Below are 19,901 nucleotides of genomic sequence, written 5' to 3' on the forward strand. Positions count from 1 at the left end.
TTCTGTATACCAATCCTACCTATATTATTGGGCCCTAAAAGAAGGGTCAGACGAAGTATCCTGTAAGTGGCTCTCAGTACTGAATATTCACAGATTAAGTTTTATAAAGAGGTAAAGTTTTGTGATAACCCTCAGATAAAACAGAAACATATGATCTGTTTTGACATAAAACATACGTATTTGGCCTGTTCTGAAAAATATGTGTAACTTTCACACACCACATTCTACCAAGGAAAATGTCAACCAGAGCCAACCAACTTGGTGTTCCACTCATCAACTCTTTTATGCCAACATGGTGTTTCTGCCCTTGTCTCAGAAGCCAACTACTGATACCTGCTTCAGAAAACTATGAATTCCACAAAGTCCTGCTTTTTTCTTTTGGATTGTACAATAAACAAACAAGTCCCCCTTCTAAAACTCTGTTTCTGAAATTTTAACATAATTCCTGAAGTTCCAGAGTCTCTTAAATGCTAAAATATTAATAATACCATTCCATTTTTTCCCCTAACACTCGGAAGCATACTGATACCCATCCTGTACACAGTCTTTTCTTGCCTGATAACAAGACCACTAATGACAGAGCTATTGCATCAGGTTGATTAATAAACCCTGTCTTAGGCAGCCTTACCATGCGGATAAAGAACAGGAGTTAAGATGATGTTCCTGCTGCCTTCCCCAACATAGATACACACCCACACCACCCCCAATCCTGGAATAACCAGGTGTTATCTTCATCATCACATTAGGGCACTGTAAACCATATCAAAACAAAACAAAACAAATAACAACTTCCCTGGCCACCAAAAATAGATGGCCCAGCCAGAAATAGTGCTGCCAGAGGCAGTTAAATGAGCTGCAAGGCAGGAATGACAGTTGAGCTGCAGTGATGCTGGGGCCTCCCAAGGATTACCAGACTCCAAACTGGATTCTCCATCACTTTGGTCCAATCAATATCAGCAGGACTTGGTGTTTGTTCACAATTGGTTCAACTCAGATTATTTGCTGAGCTTCTGGAATTCAGAGAGAGTGACTTATGGGCTCACATTTTTCTCTAGATTTTAAATAATCCTTTCTCCATTTTTTTCTAGGAGTGAAGGCAATTTTGAAGGCATGACTACGACCTGCTCTGGCCACAAGAGCTAAGAGTTGCCGGGTGTGGTGGCTCAAACACTTCGAGAGGCCAAGGCAGAAGGATTGCTTGAGGCCAGGAGCTTGAAACCAGCCTGGGCAACACAGTGAGACCCCGTCTCTACAAAAAATAAAAAAACAGGCCAGGCGCAGTGGCACTTAGGGAGGACAAGGTGGGTGGATCACCTGAGGTCAAGAGTTCGAGACCAGCCTGACCAACATGGAGAAACCCCATCTCTACTAAAAATACAAAATTTGCCAGTGTGGTGGCACATGCCTGTTATCCCAGCTACTCAGGAGGCTGAGGCAGGAGAATCGCTTGAACCCGAAAGGCGGAGGTTGTGGTGAGTGGAGATCATGCCATTGCACTCCAGCCTGACAGCAAGAGTGAAACTCCATCTCAAATAAATAAATAAATAAAATAAAATTTAAAAAGTCAAAATTAGCCAGGCGTGATGGTATGTTCTTGTAGTCCCAGCTACTCAGGAAGCTGAGGTGGGGGATCACTTGAACCCGGGAGGTCAACGCTGCAGTGAGCCAAGATTGTGCTACTGCACTCAAGTCTGGATGACAGAGCAAGACCATGTCTCAAAAACAAACAAACAAACAAAAAAAACAACAACCAAGAGTCCATAGTGATACCATGAATGCCCATGGCTGCAACAATAATGCCTTGACCAGAAGTAGGGGGATAAAGGAAAAGACAGAGCCAACATGAACCCCAGTTGACCCTCCCTTGCTCCATCCATGACAGAAAGCCTCCCATTTCTGAATTCACCAGGCTCGTGCTGCCTCCAGGACTCTGCATGGGTAGCAGCGTTAGCCTAGAATGTCACTTCTCTTTAATTCTCACCCAGCTCTCACTTAACTAATCCCAACTCGCCCATAAGGATCTAAGTCAGATATTACCTACTGAAAGAAACCTATCTGGCCCTAATGCCCGGGCAAGGGCTCCTCCTGAATGCTTCCACAGCACTGCAGACCTACTCTTATTGTGGCCCATTTCACAGTATATTGGGATTATCTGTTTGACTGTCTCCCCAGTAGATCTGGAGTTCCTTAATAATAGGAAGAATCTTCTCTACTTTTCTTCCAAAAACAGAAATCGCTTTACTGTCTTTTGTTTGTGTTGCTGTTGCTTCAATGGTCATAAAAGTACTACATGTGCCTGTTCCAGTTGTTCTCTTTCTCAGTGGAGGGCATAACCTAGTAGTTGACCAAGCAAGAAAACTTGACATCATTTATTCATCCAAAACAAACAAAAAAGAAGAAAAGAAAAGGGCATGCCTACTATGTACCAGGCATTATGCTAATCACTGTATCTAGAAGTGAAAAGACAACCACTGTCCCTGCTACAGTGAGCTCATGTTCTAACAGAAAAGGCAGACTTTGAACAAATAACTCACGTTATTGAAGAGAGAGGTGAAGGTAGTCTGGAAGTTTATGACAAGGTGACAGTGGGTAGGATGTGAGTGAAGAGATGAATTGGTGGTCAGTCATCTTTGGGTTTCTTCAGCCTCACTAGTTCTACATCCAATCAATGGCTTAGCCCTATCAATTCTGCCTCTGAAATTTCTTTCACCTGTCCATTTTTCTAATTTTTATACTGGCATCTCCACCAACCTTTGACTGGAATACTGCAACTGTTTTCTCTGCCTCTAGATTACTCCTCCTATGCAGAGTCCATACAGAAGCCAAAAGGATCTTTCTAAGAGGAAAATCTGATCATGTCACCTGTCTGTCTAAAAGCTTTCAGCAGTTCCCTTGAGCTCAGATAAAGTTTAAAAGCCTTTACATAACTTGCAAGACTCTGTATGATGACTCCTCTCTCTTTTCTCTGGTTTCAATTCTCTGCATTCCTTACATCCCATTCTCTAGGAATACTGACTATGGTTCTTTCTCTCATCTGAATCTTGATTCAAGCTATTTCCTATGCATGGAACATTCTTCATTCTCACACTCCCACCCCCTTATTAGTGGCTAATTCTTATTCCTTCTTCAGGTCCCCGGTTAGATGCAGTTTCCTCTAGGAAACTTTCCCTGAATCCCCCAACCTCTTCAGATTGAGTAAGTGCCCAGCTGTATATTCCATAGCACTCTTTACTTCTATTACAATAATAATTACATTCTATTGGAATTTGCTAATCTGTAAACGCTATGAAGGCAGGAACCATGTTTGCCTATTCAATATTGTATCTGCAATGCTTAAGGCATGCTGCACATAGTAAAAGCACTAGAATATTTTTTCAATGAATAGATAATTAAAATAAATATAATACTCAAAGTTATAAAGAAGGCAATAGGCTAATTCCATCATCCAGACATAATCAATATCAATATTTTGGTATGTATCCTTCCAGACATTTCCATCTTTTCTCCCTCAAAAATGAGATCTTTTTTTTTTTTTTTTTGAGACGGAGTCTTGCTCTGTCGCCCAGGCTGGAGTGCAGTGGCGCAATCTCGGCTCACTGCAAGCTTCGCCTCCTGGGTTCACGCCATTCTCCTGCCTCAGCCTCTCCAAGTAGCTGGGACTACAGGCGCCCGCCACCACACCCGACTAATTTTTTTGTATTTTTTTTTTTTTTAGTAGAGATGGGGTTTCACCGTAGTCTCGATCTCCTGACCTCGTGATCCGCCCGCCTCGGCCTCCCAAAGTGCTGGGATTACAAGCGTGAGCCACCGCGCCTGGCCTGAGATCTTATTTTTTGTAATATTCAGTCAAATTGTTGTTGCTGTTGTTTTGTTTAATCTTGAATTTGTTATAGTGAACATCCTCCCAAGTTGGTACATTGCTCTATAATGTTCTATTGTATATATATTCCACACTTGAAATAATCCTCACCTTGAGTACTAATATTGTATTGGTATAAAGAATACTGAAATAAACACTCATCCTTGAACATATATTTTCTTTTTTTTGTTTTTTTTTGAGACGGAGTCTAGCTCTGTCATCCAGGCTGGAGTAAAGTGGCAATCTTGGCTCACTGCAACCTCTGCCTCCTGGGTTCAAGCGATTCTCCCGCCTCAGCTTCCTGAGTAGCTGGGATTACAGGCATGCACCACCACGCCTGGCTAATTTTTGTATTTTTAGGAGAGACAAGGTTTTACCACGTTGGCCAGGCTGGTCTCGAACTCCTGACCTCAGGTGATCCACCTGCCTCAGCCTCCCAAAGTGCTGGAATTACAGGCGTGAGCCACCACGCCCAGCCGAAAATACATATTTTCATACATTCGTTCTTGATCATTGTGCAACTAACATCGTGTGGCCTGGCACACACAATGCACTCATAAGTGGATGAGTGGATTAACAAACAAATGAATAAGGGGGTCAGCTGTCAATAAGCATAATAAAATTGTGGCTAAGAGTTTAGGCACTAGAACCAGTACACTTATGTCCAAATCCCAGCTCCAGCACTTTCCATCAATTACTAGTGTTTTCCTAGCTTCAGTGTCTCTCTCTTTACAAACGAAGACAATGGTTTTACCAACCTCAAAAGACTATTAGGAGAACTGAATAAGATAATAAGGTCAAGTGCATTCTCAGCACTTGGCACACTTTAAGCACTTACAAATATTAATTGGTATCATGATCTTTGTTGTTGTTTTTTAAATTTAGTATTGGAATGGAAATTATCATTAGAATGGAAACTTTGCAAAGTCCACAGAAAGAAAGATAGGGCTTCTCTTCGAACAATGGGAGAAGAGAAGAAAACAAGTTTTAATGAGGAGACAGAAAGGAGATAATTTAAAATTACAAAAGAATTATTCTAATTCAAGTGCTACATTCTCTGTGAAAGTGTTTGCTCTCTTTTCTGTGTTGGTAATCATACCTTTCAGAAGGTTCAGGGTTGTCCAACTTTTGTAATTTCATTCTTTTTGATAACGTTTCTTTATTAATTGCATAACCAAATGTAAGCTAATATTTACAACTTTGAAAAGTTTACACACACACATGCGCGTGCACACAAATTAGAAAAAATGTTCTGTCCCAGTATTTAAGATTTATTTATTTATTTGAGACAGAGTCTTGCTTTGTCGCCCAGGCTGGAGTGCAGTGGCTCGATCTCGGCTCACTGCAACCTCTGTCCTCTGGGTTCAAGCGCTTCTCCTCCCTCAGCCTCCTGAGTAACTGGGATTACAGGTGCGTGCCACCACGCCTAGCTAATTTTTGTATTTTTAATTGAGATGAGGTTTCACCATGTTAGCCAGGCTGGTCTCGAACTCCTGACCTCAGGTGATTCGCTTGCCTCAGCCTCCCAAAGTGCTGCGATTACAGGCATGATCACCACACCTGGCCATATTTAAGTTTTGAAAACATACGTTAGTTTGGCAAGTACTCCCATCTTGAAATATCTCTTTCAATATTGCCTTAGATGTTATTTAAATTAAATCTTGTATAATTTAAATTTTTTTATGCCCCAATCAGATTGTACATTCTTTGAGAATGGAATCTCATGTCCATCTTTGTATCTTCTACAGCACTCAGAAGCATTCCTTTTACTCTGTAGTTCTATAAGAAAAAAAGTAATTGATTTGATTCATATCTTTGGTAATGTTGCTTAGGAATGAAAACTTTGCATGGAAAGTCTGTGGAATGACTGTGTGTGGAAGCCCTCTGTTTCCCTTTTTAAACATGAGATTGAAAAGGGAAAACAAACTGCACTTGTGATTGCTGAAAATTTAATATTTACCCCCTGCCTCCTAATAACTTTTTGAATGTCTTAAGATGCCAGTGAAAACAAAACCAGTATGTTTGGGACACTGTGGTTTGGAAGAATGAATGCATTTTTTTAAAATAAAAATGCACTTCACCAGTAGTATTAATTTTCCAAGGCTGTAATTAGAGACAAACACTCGAGAAGCACCAAAATTGTGGAACATAAAGAGGGCAGTGACAGGACCCCAATTAACCTAAATTAGCACAGGTTACCCAGACTGTGATAACTAAGAGCTCCAGAAACTCCCCCAAATGAAAAAGCCTTCTGCTTTTAGCACTTTTTTTTCTTTTTTCTCCCCAAAGACTTCAAGATCCAAGTAGAAAAGTTCGCCAGGCTGGGTGGGACCTGAATAGGCTGACTCACTGCGGTTAGATTCAGACTGCCAGGGAAAGCTGCAGAGTAGTTAGGCAAACACCACAGCTGGTTTTGATGATATTTTCTTGTTAAAGACAACATTATTAGAAAAATGTGTAAACAGGACAGGGCAGTGGAGGCCCCCTCTTGATTTTATAGCCAAAGACTCCCACCCTTCTGTGGCTTTTCTGTACCGTCTGCCATGTTGATTCTATGTAAAAAGCCCAACTGCAGGCGTTCCACCAATGTAATGCTCTCCTTCTCTGAGAGTCCTTTCATTCCCCCAAGAACTTTGGAATCATTGGAATTACAGTGGCTCCGTTACTTTATTCTTATATAACTTTGGGCAAGTTATTTGAACCTTGATCTCTTCACTAGTGTAATGGTTGTAAATATAATATCTATCTCATAATTTAGGAAAATGAACTGAAAATACACTAAATTAAATATATCAAATATCTAGAAAAGTGCCTGGTGTACAATGAGCACTCAAATAGTATTTATTGTTATTAGCTACTATTGTGATCTTCTTAATAAATCCTGTCAAATATTATTTCAAAAAGACTCTTTATCTCCCGTCCTTTTCATTTTTAGTTTTATCATTCCATTTAAAGTGGAAAAGAGGCCAGGCGCGTAGTTCGTGCCTCAAATTCCAGCACTTTGGGAGGCCAAGGAGGGTGGACCACTTGATGGCAGGATTTGGAGACCAGCCTGGCCAACATAGCGGAACTCTGTCTCTACAAAAAATACAAAACATTAGCCGGGTGTGGTGGCGGGCGCCTGTAGTCCCAGCTACTCAGGCAGGAGAACCGCTTGAATCCAGGAGGCGGAGGCTGCAGTGAGCTGAGATTGTGCCACTGCACTCCAGCCTGGGTGACACAGCGAGACTCCTTCTCAACAAAATGAACAATAAAAAAATAAAGTGGAAAAGAAATGTACATTTCTTTACTTCCTAGTTTCCCATCCTACCCAATCAATTAACACACCAATACCCTCCTTAAAACTATTCAACTACACGGTGAAACCCCGTCTCTACTAAAAATACAAAAAAAAAATTAGCCGGGCGAGGTGGCACACACCTGTAGTCCCAGCTACTCAAGAGGCTGAGGCAGGAGAATGGCGTGAACCCAGGAGGCGGAGCTTGCAGTGAGCCGAGATCGTGCCCATTGTACTCCAGCCTGGGCGACTGAGCGAGACTCCGTCTCAAAAAAAACAAAAACTATTCAACTTATTGTGAATACCAGGTAGAGGCAGAAGAGATACAAATCCAGTAGGATATCTAATTTTTAATACTTTTCAGCTAGTTTAGTTGATGAATATTTACTGAGCACTTACTATGTACTACATTATGCTATATTCTAGAGACTAGAAAAGAATGGGCAAGAAGTGTTTTCTGCCCTCAAGGAGCTTAGAGTCTTGGTATATATTCTGGGATTAGAGAGTAAGAGAAGGCTTCCTAAAATTAAAAAATAAATAAACTTAAAAAGGCACCTGAGCTGAATCTTGAAGGATGAGTAAACTTTAACCAAATAAACAATAGGAGAGAAAAGGTTTTCAAGGCAGAGAAAACAGCAGGTACAAAGAGATGAAAGTATGAAACAGCTTTGAATTGCAAGCAGTTCAGAATTAATAGAGTAAAAATCATGTAATAGAGAATATTGGAAGACAAAAGTGGATTTACAATTTACCTAGACAGGCAGGAGTCTGGTAGAATTTCAATCTGCATCAATCCAAATAGGAGGAACTAGTGATTCCATTTCCAAATAAGCCAACACCTTCATTAGCACCAAACTTTCACCAGCTGAGTTCCCCAACATAGGAAATGGCCACTATTTTTAGGTCACAAAGACATCAGGTGTTTTCAGGCTCAATCATGAGTCATTGGGCAAGTTCCTTTGTTATTCTTTTTGCCATTAGTTCATCGTTTGTAAATTGGAATAATAATCATGGCTTTTCTTTTTTTAATTATATTTGAAGTTCTGGGATACATGTGCAGAACGTGCAGGTTTGTTACACACGTATACATGTGCCATGTTGGTTTGCTGCACCCATCAACCCCTCATCTATATTAGGTATTTCTCCTGATATTATTCCTCCCCTTGCCCCACACCTCCTGACAGGCCCCCGTGCGTGATGATCCCCTCCCTGTGTCCATGTGTTCTCATTAGTCAACTCCCACTTATGTGTGAGAACATAGGGTGTTTGGTTTTCTGTTCCTGTGTTAGTTTGCTGAGAATGATGGTTTCCAGCTTCATCCGCATCCCCGCAAAGGACATGAACTCATTCTTTTTTTATGGCTGCATAGTATTCCATGGTGTATATGTGCCATATTTTCTTTATCCATTCTAACATTAATGGGCATTTGGGTTGGTTCCAAGTCTTTGCTATTGTTAATAGTGCTGCAATAAACATACGTGTGCATGTGTCTTTATAGTAGAATGATTTATAATCCTTTGGGTGTATACCCAGTAATGGGATTGCTGGGTCAAATGGTATTTCTAGGTCTAGATCCTTGAGGAATTGTCACACTGTCTTTCACAATGGTTGAACTAATTTACACTCCCACCAACAGTGTAAAAGCGTTCCTATGTCTCCACATCCTCTCCAGCACCTGTTGTTTCCTGATTTTTAATGATCGCCATTCTAACTGGTGAACATGCCTTTTCACAAGGTTGTTGTAAATGAGATCATGCTGTCACACACTTAGAGCAATATTTGCCACATAGAAAGTGATCATCAAATGCTAGCCAGTATTACGTATGTGCCGCTGAAGTCTCGCTCATCCCAGAGATGCTGCAGCTGGGTGCTGTGATCAGTGAGAAAGCATATGGCAAGGATTTTTCTCAACACATCATTGTGACCATTTGTAGGTAAAATTTATTTCTGATCCAATAACGTATTCAGATCTATGATCATGGTACATAAACTTATGGCCCTGAAAAAGTCATAATTTCTGTGAGTCCTGGTTCCCTCACTTAAAAAATGGGGAGAGTGATGCTTGTTCCATGTCTTATAAAGACAAAATAAGACAACTTATGAGATACACTTGACCCACTGCTCAATACACTAAACCCACTGCTTTATTCTTTTCAGATCTACAGATCTGAAAAGAATAAAGATCCCTTCATCAGTGGATTCTCTGAGTGGGGAAAAGCGCCTATATAACGAAGTCGGTAAGGTTGGGAAATTAATTAAATCACTCATTCAAAAACACAAATGAAGCATATATGCTAAGCAATGCCCTCCTTTCATCATGGAATGTAATACCTATTGACCTCAACCTGACAAACATACAATTGGAGTTTGTATACACATACAACCATGCTGTTGGTTGTGAGTGGAGAATGAAAGAAAAGAAACACTGTTGTATGTGCGAAATGTTGCCTTCTTTGTGCCTTTTTTCTGCACCAACATAAACGATAATTGTCATTTTCACTTGTTAATTGACTAATTATGTTTTGGTTCCATAATGTGCCAGTATTTGCATTTTTAGTCTGTTATCTCTTTCCCTGTAATCAAACGGCCTTTTTTCTCTAGAATTTCCTACATCAGCAAATATTTTAGAGGTAACTGCATTACTGAACAATTATAATTACTTTTGACAGATTGAGTACTTTTAATATTACTTCTCTCCTGTTCTAACTCTCCTTTTCTTACCGCTCTATAGTCCAGTCTCTTATTTGAACATATCTCTCTTCCTTCCCCCAAATCTCCCCTGTCTGGAATAGTATGCTCTACTTCTCTGACTAGTAAAATCTAACTCAGCTTTGGAGACCTTGCTCAACGTGAAGCCCCCAGAAGAAATGTCCTCTGGTAAGAGGCCTTTCCCTACTCCTTTAATAAAAGTAGACATTTTCTCTCAAGATCTCAGAGTGTACTGTCCTTACCTCCACGAAAGCACTTGCCATGCTATATTGTATTTAATGCAATGTCTGTACTTCCAAATAGACTATAACTATCTAAGGGCAGGAACTAAAGTATCTCATTTAATGTGATCATGTGTTTGTTGCATGGATAAATGAAATAAGAAGGGAGTCCTGGCTGCTCCTTCCAGGCCTGTATCCCTTTGTCTTTAAGCCCTGGAGGAGTCCACCCTACTCTGGCAAAAAACATTTAGCATGTCCCTTCCTCTCTCTGAGTACTGCTACCTGTCCTATAGCCCAAGGCTACCGAATGCATATTTTAAACTTTACAGAAAATACCATGTTATTTAGTATTTTACCATTTTTAGGGTAGGGCGCTGGAATGTGTTCCTATCTCTCCTATGTTTTTTCTAACCAATGTTTTCTCTAATTTTTAAACCCTTTCATGGAGGTGTTTTGTATTTTAGGTGCTGTCATTCAGAGTCCACAGGATGGATGAATGGATACAAAAATGAACAAACGTGTGACACAACACTGCATGATTTACCAGCAATGACTTTCTGATCAAGCCTGAAGTGGGTTGTAGCTTCTTTATTTACTTTTTATTTGACACATAGCAGAGAGAGATTTAAACTATCTCTTATTGGCCTTTTCCCTGCATCTTAGCTTGGTTTCTGTCAGTGCTTCCCAGCATCGAGAAATAAGGACTAATCTGTCATATTAGACCTAAACTCTAAGAGAAAAGGACTTTGGGCCTTATAACTGCCACTCATTCCTTCAGTGGAGGTGACACCCCTCATTTCTATATTTCCAGTCATCTCTCAACAAAAAGGAACATGCAGGCTGGCTGTCCTTTGGAGAGCACCCCACACAGTTTTGAGGAGCTCTGCAGCTCTGCTCGCCCTTTCTGCATCACAGCAGATCCAAAAAAAAAGAAAAAGGAGGGGGTTGGGGTGTTAGCATCCTTGCTCCCCCCACCAGCACCACACAGCTGTTCAGAGGTTTAGTCTTCAAAAGCCTCTTAATTATCATGCAAACTCTCCATGTCTTTAAAAAAACATACACACAGTATACATGAGAATGCTGAGCAAAAAATTTGAAGAATAGGCTGTTAATTCTTAGGCACATGTTATATGGTGCATATTATTTGCCCACAGAAATATCTGGTAGGATGTACAGAAAGTATTGGTGAAATATTTCTACTTAGAAATTGAGGGAAGATGGGGTAAACACATGTCAACATAGCATTTTTTGAGATTAGAATTTTACTTTTTTTTTCTGTCAAAAGTTATCAATTCTAATTCCAGAATGAGAGAAACCCCAGTATCTTACAGACTATTTACACATTACTTATGTGGGACCTGCTCGCTGGGTATCCCTGAGGGGGCACCAAAGAGCTATTTCTTTCTTCCTTTTTTTTTTTTTTTTTAGAGCACAAGAGTATAAGAAATTCCGGCTCCCTGTTTCTGGGCTATTTAAATCCCAGTAGACATGTTCTCTTGTACAGACTTCCCGGGATCAACCCAGCTCACAGGGAGCTGGGGAATCTGTATTACATGATTAGTTATTGTTTTTGGTCAAATCTAAGGACAAACATATGAAGAAGCAGAGCATGCAGCACTGGTTCAGGAGGTTCAAGCAACATTATCAGATTCTTGTTGAGAAACAAATGGTTGTTACTGTGCCACCGCACACTGCAGACAATTCCTAGATATCGAGAGAGGTCCAAGCTAGCAACAGAGAATATAATACTAGCTGCTGGACCGGTACTCCTGGGCTCACTATGTTGCAGCTACAGATTCTCAGAATGCCATTTAAACTTCCTGCATCTATCTGAGAAGTAAACCAAGGGTATAGGTGACGAGGCAGCATTTACTGGTACAGTTAGTCCCCCCTTATCCACAGTTTTGCTTTCCATGGTGTCAGTTACCCACAGTCAACCGCAGTCTGAAAGTATTAAATAGAAAATTCCAGAAATGAACAACTCATAAATTTTAAATTGCACATTGTTCTGAGCAGCATGATGAAATCTCGTGCCGTCCACTCTATCTCACCCTTGAATCATTCCTTTGTCCAGCACGTCCAGGCTGTACATATCGCCCACCAGTTAGTCACTCAGTACTGTCTGGGTTATCAGATTGTTGCAGTATCACAGCGCTTGTGTTCAAGTAACTCCTATTTTACTTAACAATGTAAAAGTGCAAGAGTAGTAATGCTGGTATATTGTTATAATTGTTCTATGTTATTATTAACTATTGTTAGTCTCATTAACACTTAATTTAGAAATTAAACTTCATCATAAGTATGTATGTATGAAAAAAACATAGTAAATATAGGGTTCAGTACTATGCAGTTTGAAACATCCGAAGGGGGGACTGCTGTACAGGCAAGGGTCCATAAACCACACCCCCCAGCACACAGCTGACAGAACATATGTTTATTGGGACATGCTCTTGAAAGAGACACCATAATGATAATACCATCCATAATCCAGACCAATCCATGGGTCATATTTTTATCAGGCATCACTATTCCATAGTACTGCTTCTAATTGGGATAACAATTATCCACTCACATGGCTTACCTTCTCAAAGTCTCGAAGAGCCTGGGTCTGTACCTGAGGGGGTTTCTCAAATGCTCTCAAGGAATATGTCTGCACAAAGGGAACCTTTTCGCCACTTCTCCAGATCTGTGACTGCACTGGAGGGCCTCGATCTTTAGTGTCACTAAGAAAAGCTGTCAATGAAACAGAACAACAACAAAAAAAGGTTTATATAATAATGGCACTAGGATCATTCTGACTGGTACATTCCAGCAGAATTCAGTTTCTGCAAAATACAAACTCAATCTAGGCCACATAGCAACAGTTTACATAAAGTAGTCTGTGGTAGATCACATTAATAGCCATCCCCAGTGAATCAAACTAGTTTGGGTCCATATGCCTTTGCAATGTGATACTCCTGCCATTAAGAAGCAGAGCCTATTTCCCCAACTCTTGGCAAAGTGGCTTGCCTTGACTGGCAGAATATGATATAAATGCTACTGCATGAGTTCCAGAGACTAGCTTTGAGAGGCCTGGCATTTCTGCTCTTGCCTTATTAGCATCCCAAGACAACCATGCTGTGAAGAAGTCAGTCTACTCCACTGTAGAAGGAAAGGCTGTTCAGGGAAGTGAAGATGCCCCAGCTGACAGTCACCACCTGCCAGACATGTGAGCAAGGCTGTCTGAGACCTTCAGTCTCAGTCAAGCCATCAGAAAGTTGCATCCAGTTGAGTGATCTCAAGTGAGACCAGCGGCGATAATGCCCAGTTTGCCAAAACAGAATTGTGGGAAATAATAAATCATTGTTGTTTTAAGCCAGGTGTGGGCAGACTTTTTCTTAAAGGACCAGACAGTGTTTTAGGCTTGTGGGTCATATCATCTCTGGCACAGGTACTCAACTCTACCCTGTAACACCGAGCAGACACAGACCATCTGTAAATGAATGAGCATGACTGTGTGGCTATAAATCTTTACTTACAAAAACTGGCTGTAGGCCCATGGGCTGTAGTTTGCTACTGACCCCTGTTTTAAGTCACTAAGTTTTCGGATGGTTTGTCACATAACAAAAGGTAACCAAAACAGTCTAAAGGAAAGAACCAAGCCACTAGCAAACTATCTCTATGGAGAATTTTTCAGGTTACTATTTAGTAATAGTAACAATTATAACAGCCAACATATTTAAAGGGCATTACATGTTACAAAATAGTTTCACATGAATTATTTCATTTATGAAGTCGTTGCAATCAGTGAAATAGACATAAGTGATTATTAAGTCCATTTTACTGATGAATAAGTAAAGGTTCAGAAAGTTTGCTTGACCAAGATCACACTGCTAAAAAGTAGCAGAACCAATACCCTATTTTCTCCATCTGTCTTTCTTAGCAGTATGCTACTACTGTGTTATTTTAGCAATTAAAGGGACTGCAATAGGTCTGAGAGTGGGGAAAACAGGTAAAGAGGCAGAGACTCAATCACTCCATTAACCAATGGAAGCATTGCTTTGGGAGAACCTAGTGGAGTCTAAGCTGTAATTAACCCTATAGTTGCTTTTGAGAAGTAACATTGTTAAAGAATGAGAAATCAGAGCCTCTGTCAAACAAAGTACACAGAGGACCTCATGTTGGGACAGGGCTGGGGTTACAGACAGGTAGGAAACATAGAAAGCTACATACTTTCTTGGCTGACAGAAGGAAATAATGAACTTTTATTATGGAACTATTTTTTAAATAAGAAAGAAGACAATCATGGCAAAGCATTAAGCGCTACAGACAGTGTCAGGGCAAGTAAGAGCAAAACAGGTACTGGGTGACTGCCTTGCTGAGGAAAAGTTAACTAGACACTTGGGGAAAGGAGATTCAAGGGAGTAAGAGGCAAAATGCCATTGCATGCTTTTCTTCCTATCTCTTTTTCTTTCTCTCTTTCTCACTCTCTCCCTTCCTTCCTTCCTTTCTTCCTTTTTCTTCCTTTTTTTTCTCTTTTCCCCCTACCTCTCTGCCTGCCTCCTTCCTTCCCTCCCCTCCCCTCCCCTCCCCCTCTTCCTCCCTCCCTCCCTCCCTCCCTCCCTCCCTTCCTTCCTTCCTTCCTTCCTTCCTTCCTTCCTTCCTTCCTTCCTTCCCTCCTCTCTCCCTCCTTCCCTGCCTTCTTTCCTTCGTTCTGCCAACTTGCCAGAAGGAGCCCAAGAAAAAGCACCCAGATGCTTCAGTCAATTTCTTAGAATTCTTTTTTATGTTCAGAAAAGATGGAAATTCATTTCTGCTAAAGAGAAAGAAAAAATTTGAAGACAGGGTGAAGGTGAACAGGCCCATTATAAGAAAGAAACAAAAACCTATATTCTCTCTTCAAGGAAACAAGAGAGAGAGAGAGAAAGAGACAGAGAGAGAGAGAAAGAGAGAGAAGAAAGAAGTTCCAGGATTTTAATGTACCAAAGGGATCTCCTTTTTCTTGTTTTGTTCTGAAAATTTCACCAAAGAGCCCAGGAGAACATCTTGGCTAATTCACTGGCGATGTTGTAAGAAAACTGAGAGAAATGAAAGAAGTGAAGAATTACTGCTGCAGATAATATACAGCCTTGAGGAAAGAAAGGCTTTTAAGATTATAGATATAAAGGCTATTGCTGTATTCTGGGATAAAAGAAAGTCTGATGCAGGGAAAAGGGAAGTTGGAAAAACTGGAAAAAGAAAAAAGAAGAAAAGAAAAAAAGGACTGGAAAGACACTGGTGAATAGAAAGATGAAAAGGGTGAAGAAAAAAATGATGATAGTCAATAGGATGGTTTTAAAAGAGGCTTTTGTTTTTTTAATTTGTTTTTGTGTGAGTGTGTGTATGTGTTTGTTTTTTGCCTAAAAGTATTTAACTCCCCATTACATCACTGATTTCAAAGAAAAAAAACTGAAATGTAAGATCATATGATTTGTTTTTAAACTGAACACTGTATACTGTCTTTTTATTTTTGCAAAATTAATGTAGTATCCAGTGTGTCTTTAGATAACCCTGTCCTTAATGATATTTTCAATAGCCACTAACCTTGCCTAGTACTGTTTTGGGTTTAAACTAGAACAGAAATTTAAAGCAGGCTTTCTTAGTGCGTAGTACAAATCAATTATATATATATGGAGATATTATTTTTCCCTCTTCAATTGTTTTTCATGCAGCTTATCCAATATAATTGTTCTGTTAGTTGTATACTACTCTGTGATAGCAAATAATAATAATACAATAATTATGATGATATCGCACCTGTTTTGGTGATATTCTGAATATTTCTACGTAAATGCAAAATTTTTAATTAAAAGTAATTAGAGGCTGGGCATGGTGGCTCACACCTGTAATCCCAGTTTTTTGGGTGGTTGAGGCAGGTGGATCACTTGAGGTCAGGAGTTCAAGACCAGCCTGGCCAACATGGCGAAACCCCATCTCTACCAAAACTACAAAAATTAGCCAGGTGTGGTGGCAGGCGCATGTAATCCCAGCTACTCGAGAGGCTGAGGCAGGAGAATTGCATGAACCTGGGAGGCGGAGGTTGCAGTGAGCCAAGATGGCACCACTGCACTCCAGCCTGGGTGACAGAGCAAGACTCTGTCTCAAAAATAAATAAATAAATAAATAAATGTAATTAGAAAAAATGATTTCTTCCACATTTAGGTGAAATTAAATATACTACTAAGGGGAAGACAATTTGATAAAATAGAATAACAATACGTTACAGTTAGATTGGTGGATATGATAGAAAGAGCCATGCCTTGAGGCTTGGATTTGAATCCTGACCACTTGCTAATTGTGGGAATTTAGGCAAATCTCTTAATTTTGCTGATATATTGCCTCTGTAAAAACAAGGGTAATAATATCTGCTTTATAGAGCTGTTATATGGATTAAATAAAATAATAAAAGCACCTTGTCACGTGTATTATATGTAGTAAGCATTTTATCAACTCCCCTCACATTTTTGTCCTAGTCCTTCAATTTTTGCCTCAAAATGTAGAATACTGACATTTAAAATGTTGAGCACAGTAACCCTTGGAATTTGTGGATTTAACACACATTTCAAACACTAATTTTAAGTGACTCTGAAATTCTTAACTTATTCAAATTAAAAACTTTTTTCCAAATTGTGCATATAAACAATCTGTGCTTCCAGGCTGTTATGAAAAAGGCAAAGAACTTAGCAAGGAAGTAAAACCCTCAGGTTGAGAACAAGTTTTGTGGAAAATAGACCCCAAAAGAATGTTATCTTCTCTTTGGTTTTGCAGTTCAGGTAGATCTCTGGCTAATGTTAGTGCAGTAATAATTGTGCTGCTGTTAGGAATACATTAATATTAACAATAGATAAGATACTGAGTGCTTATTCCTTGACAGCCTCTGTACTAAACGTTTTTCTCAATCTCACCTATGAGATTAACATTATTATTATACCCATTTTATTTATTTATTTTATTTTAATTTTTTTTTTGAGACTGAGTCTGCTCTATCACCCAGGCTGGAGTACAGTGCCATGATCTCAGCTCACTGCAATCTCTGCTTCCCGGGTTCAAGAGATTCTCCTGCCTCAGCCTTCTGTGTAGCTGGGATTACAGGCGTGGGCCACCATGCCCAGCTAATTTTTGTATTTTTGGTAGAGATGGGGTTTCACCATATTGGCTAGCCTGGTCTTGAACTCCCGACCTCAGGTGATACGCCTGCCTCAGCCTCCCAAAGTGCTGGGATTACAGGCGTGAGCCACCGCACCCGGCCTATTGTACCCATTTTAATGGTGTATTAAGATAAAGATTTCATTTTAGTAACATGATTTATTTTAATCATTGTACAAGTGAGTTTAGCCTTGCAATTACAGAATCATTAAAAATATGAAGAATTCACATAAGTATCTGTAATGACTTACTGTACTATGCTGCTTCTCAGTACATAGAATTATAGCTAGCTTATAATTCTCAGTGTGAAATTGCTACAGTAGTATGTGCAAATTTGGAAAGTCACAAAAGTTTGAAGATATTGCCGTGAGGAAATTAAAGAGGCCATAATTCAAGAGAATTATGATCAATAGAAAACCAAGAATTGGCCAAGTGCCAATTTCTCCCACACACTTTGGAAAGCTGGAGTGGGTGTATTGCTTCAGGTCAGACATTCAAAACCAGCCTGAGCAACATAGCAAGACTCCCATCTCTAAAAAAAAATATTAAAAGTTAGGCATATGTCTGTAGTCCCAGCTACTCAGGAGGCTGAGGTAAAAGGATAGCTTGACCCCAGGAGTCTGAGGTTGCAGTGAGCTATGATCACACCACTGCACTACATCCATAGTGAGAGAGTGAGACCCTGTCTCAAAAGAAAAACAAATGAATAAACAAAAGAAACAAAGAATTTAACAAGGCAAGGCCCACAGCATCCTTACCTGCTGTGTGACTCGTTCTGGGTACCATCTCCCCATCATCCTCCGCAAAATAATCTCTGTGGAGGCAAACACATCATTAATTAATGAGCTACTACCCCACAAGTCTCCCATCCCAGGGATCCAGGAGAAGACACCGACCTATTTGTCATTTCTATTTATCTCTCTGCAAGTATTTACTAAGCTTCTATTATGTATCAGGGACCGTGTCAAGTGCTGGGGATACAAATGCAAACACCACAGAAGAGTTCCTATTCTCAATAAGTAATGAGAGCCAGCCATTAAATAATTTCACAAGTATTAACTACTATTGTAGTAAATGTTGTGAAGGAAAATGCAGAGGGAACTTAACTAGCACAGGGACTCAGAGAAACTCAGGGAAAGGAACATTAAAACGTAGATGGGAGGATGTCAACCAGGTGTAGAATGGGAGAATGGGAGTGGAAGAGCGTTCCATCATGAGAGAACAGCAAAGGCCCTGAGTCAGAAAGGACTCTGGCCTGTTAGAGGAACAAAGAAAGCCAATGTTGCAACCAGGCCACGCAGGATCTTGTGGTATGGGGTGAGGCTACTGAGTCTAATGTGAAAAGCTATGGGAAATCAATGAAGGATTTTAAATTAAGGAAAGAATGGTAATGATCAGATTTATATTTTAGATAGGTGATTCTAGCTGCATTCTGGCTCTACACAGTGAGACTGTGGAGGGGCAAAAATGGATGGTGACAGTCTATATTCCAAATAGGAAGTTGTGATGGTTTAACAAAGGGGAAATTTGGAAAATTTAAGATATGTTTAGAAAGTTGAATTGACACAGAAACCTCGAAAAACAGACAAAGTTTATGAGTGGAAATCTTAATAACACCATGATTCAGTAGCAAGAGGTGTATCTGTTCAGCATAGTAAATAAGACCATCCCTAGCAGAGAGGGGACAATAGCTCAAAATGTATTCAACAAATACTTGTCAAGCCCACGCTTGACAAGTGCTTTTAGGCACTGTTGTAAGCTCCACAGATGTAGCAGTGAGCAAAACAGACAAAAATCCCTGCACTCATGGAATTTTTACAGTAAGGGGAGACAAATAAATAAATTGTATAGTAGCAGTTGGGAACAAGTGCTATATAAAAAAGAAAAGTGGAGAATGTGGATAGGGAGAGCTGGAGGTAGGAGGAGGTAGAGGGGATTACAATTTTCAGTAGACAAGGCTGCTCTATGAAGCCATAAGGATAGGCATGGGGGTCTCTAGGGAAAGAGTCTTCTAAGCAGAGAACGTAAAATGCAAAGGCCCATAAGAGGGAGCATACTAGTTAGTGGCTGGGCGCAGTGAGCACGTGGTGAGCAGTAGGAGGTGAGGTCAGGGAAGTAATGGGAAGACTGGGCAAGGGGCGCAGACTGTTTGAAGCCTTTCAGGACATGGAGAGGCATTTAGCCACTAGAGTCTTGTGAATCAAAAAGAAAGACGGACTCAGTGACTAATGTTTTAAAGGGGGGCTGGCTAATGTCTTGACGACTGACTGTCTGATGGGGATGTCAGAAACAGATGATTGCAATAATCCTACAGAAAGATGCTTTCAATAGGTAGCTTATTCTTTAAACTCCTGGGGGCTCCCAAGAATTCTGTAAACAGAGATTTAGAGGACTTCTCTCTCCCTGTCTTTTTTTTTTTTTTTGAGACAGAGTTTTGCTTTTGTTGCCTAGGCTGGAGTGCATGGCACGATCTCCGCTCACCGCAACCTCTGCCTCCCAGATTCAAGCGATTCTCCTGCCCCAGCCTCCCAAGTAGCGGGGATTACAGGCGCCTGCCACCACGCCTGGCTAATTTTGTATTTTTAGTAGAGACGGGGTTTCTCCGTGTTGGTCAGGCTGGTCTCGAACTCCTGACCTCAGGTGATCTGCCCGCCTCGGCCTCCCAAAGCGC

The 19,901-nt window shown here is 40.4% G+C and overlaps 2 protein-coding genes across 19 annotated transcripts in view; one reads left to right on the forward strand and one right to left on the reverse strand.

Annotated features, from left to right (window-relative positions):
* The window catches only part of LOC116468019 (putative neuroblastoma breakpoint family member 7), a 901,770-nt gene that overhangs the window by 463,885 nt on the left and 417,984 nt on the right, over positions 1-19,901 (forward strand). The gene's annotated exons all lie outside the window — the stretch shown is intronic.
* LOC116467993 (myomegalin) overlaps positions 1-19,901 on the reverse strand; it is a 230,303-nt gene that overhangs the window by 157,393 nt on the left and 53,009 nt on the right. For all 18 annotated transcript variants that reach the window (XM_058439380.1, XM_032151590.2, XM_058439381.1 and 15 more), the window contains exons 2-3: positions 17,989-18,044; positions 12,648-12,799 (exon numbers count right to left, since the gene is read on the reverse strand). In XM_058439380.1, coding sequence (XP_058295363.1) covers positions 12,648-12,799; positions 17,989-18,044 — 208 coding nt within the window. The remainder of the gene's footprint in view (positions 1-12,647; positions 12,800-17,988; positions 18,045-19,901) is intronic.

Source organism: Hylobates moloch, unplaced genomic scaffold (assembly GCF_009828535.3).
Source record: "Hylobates moloch isolate HMO894 unplaced genomic scaffold, HMol_V3 SCAFFOLD_5, whole genome shotgun sequence".
Taxonomy (NCBI): domain Eukaryota; kingdom Metazoa; phylum Chordata; class Mammalia; order Primates; family Hylobatidae; genus Hylobates; species Hylobates moloch.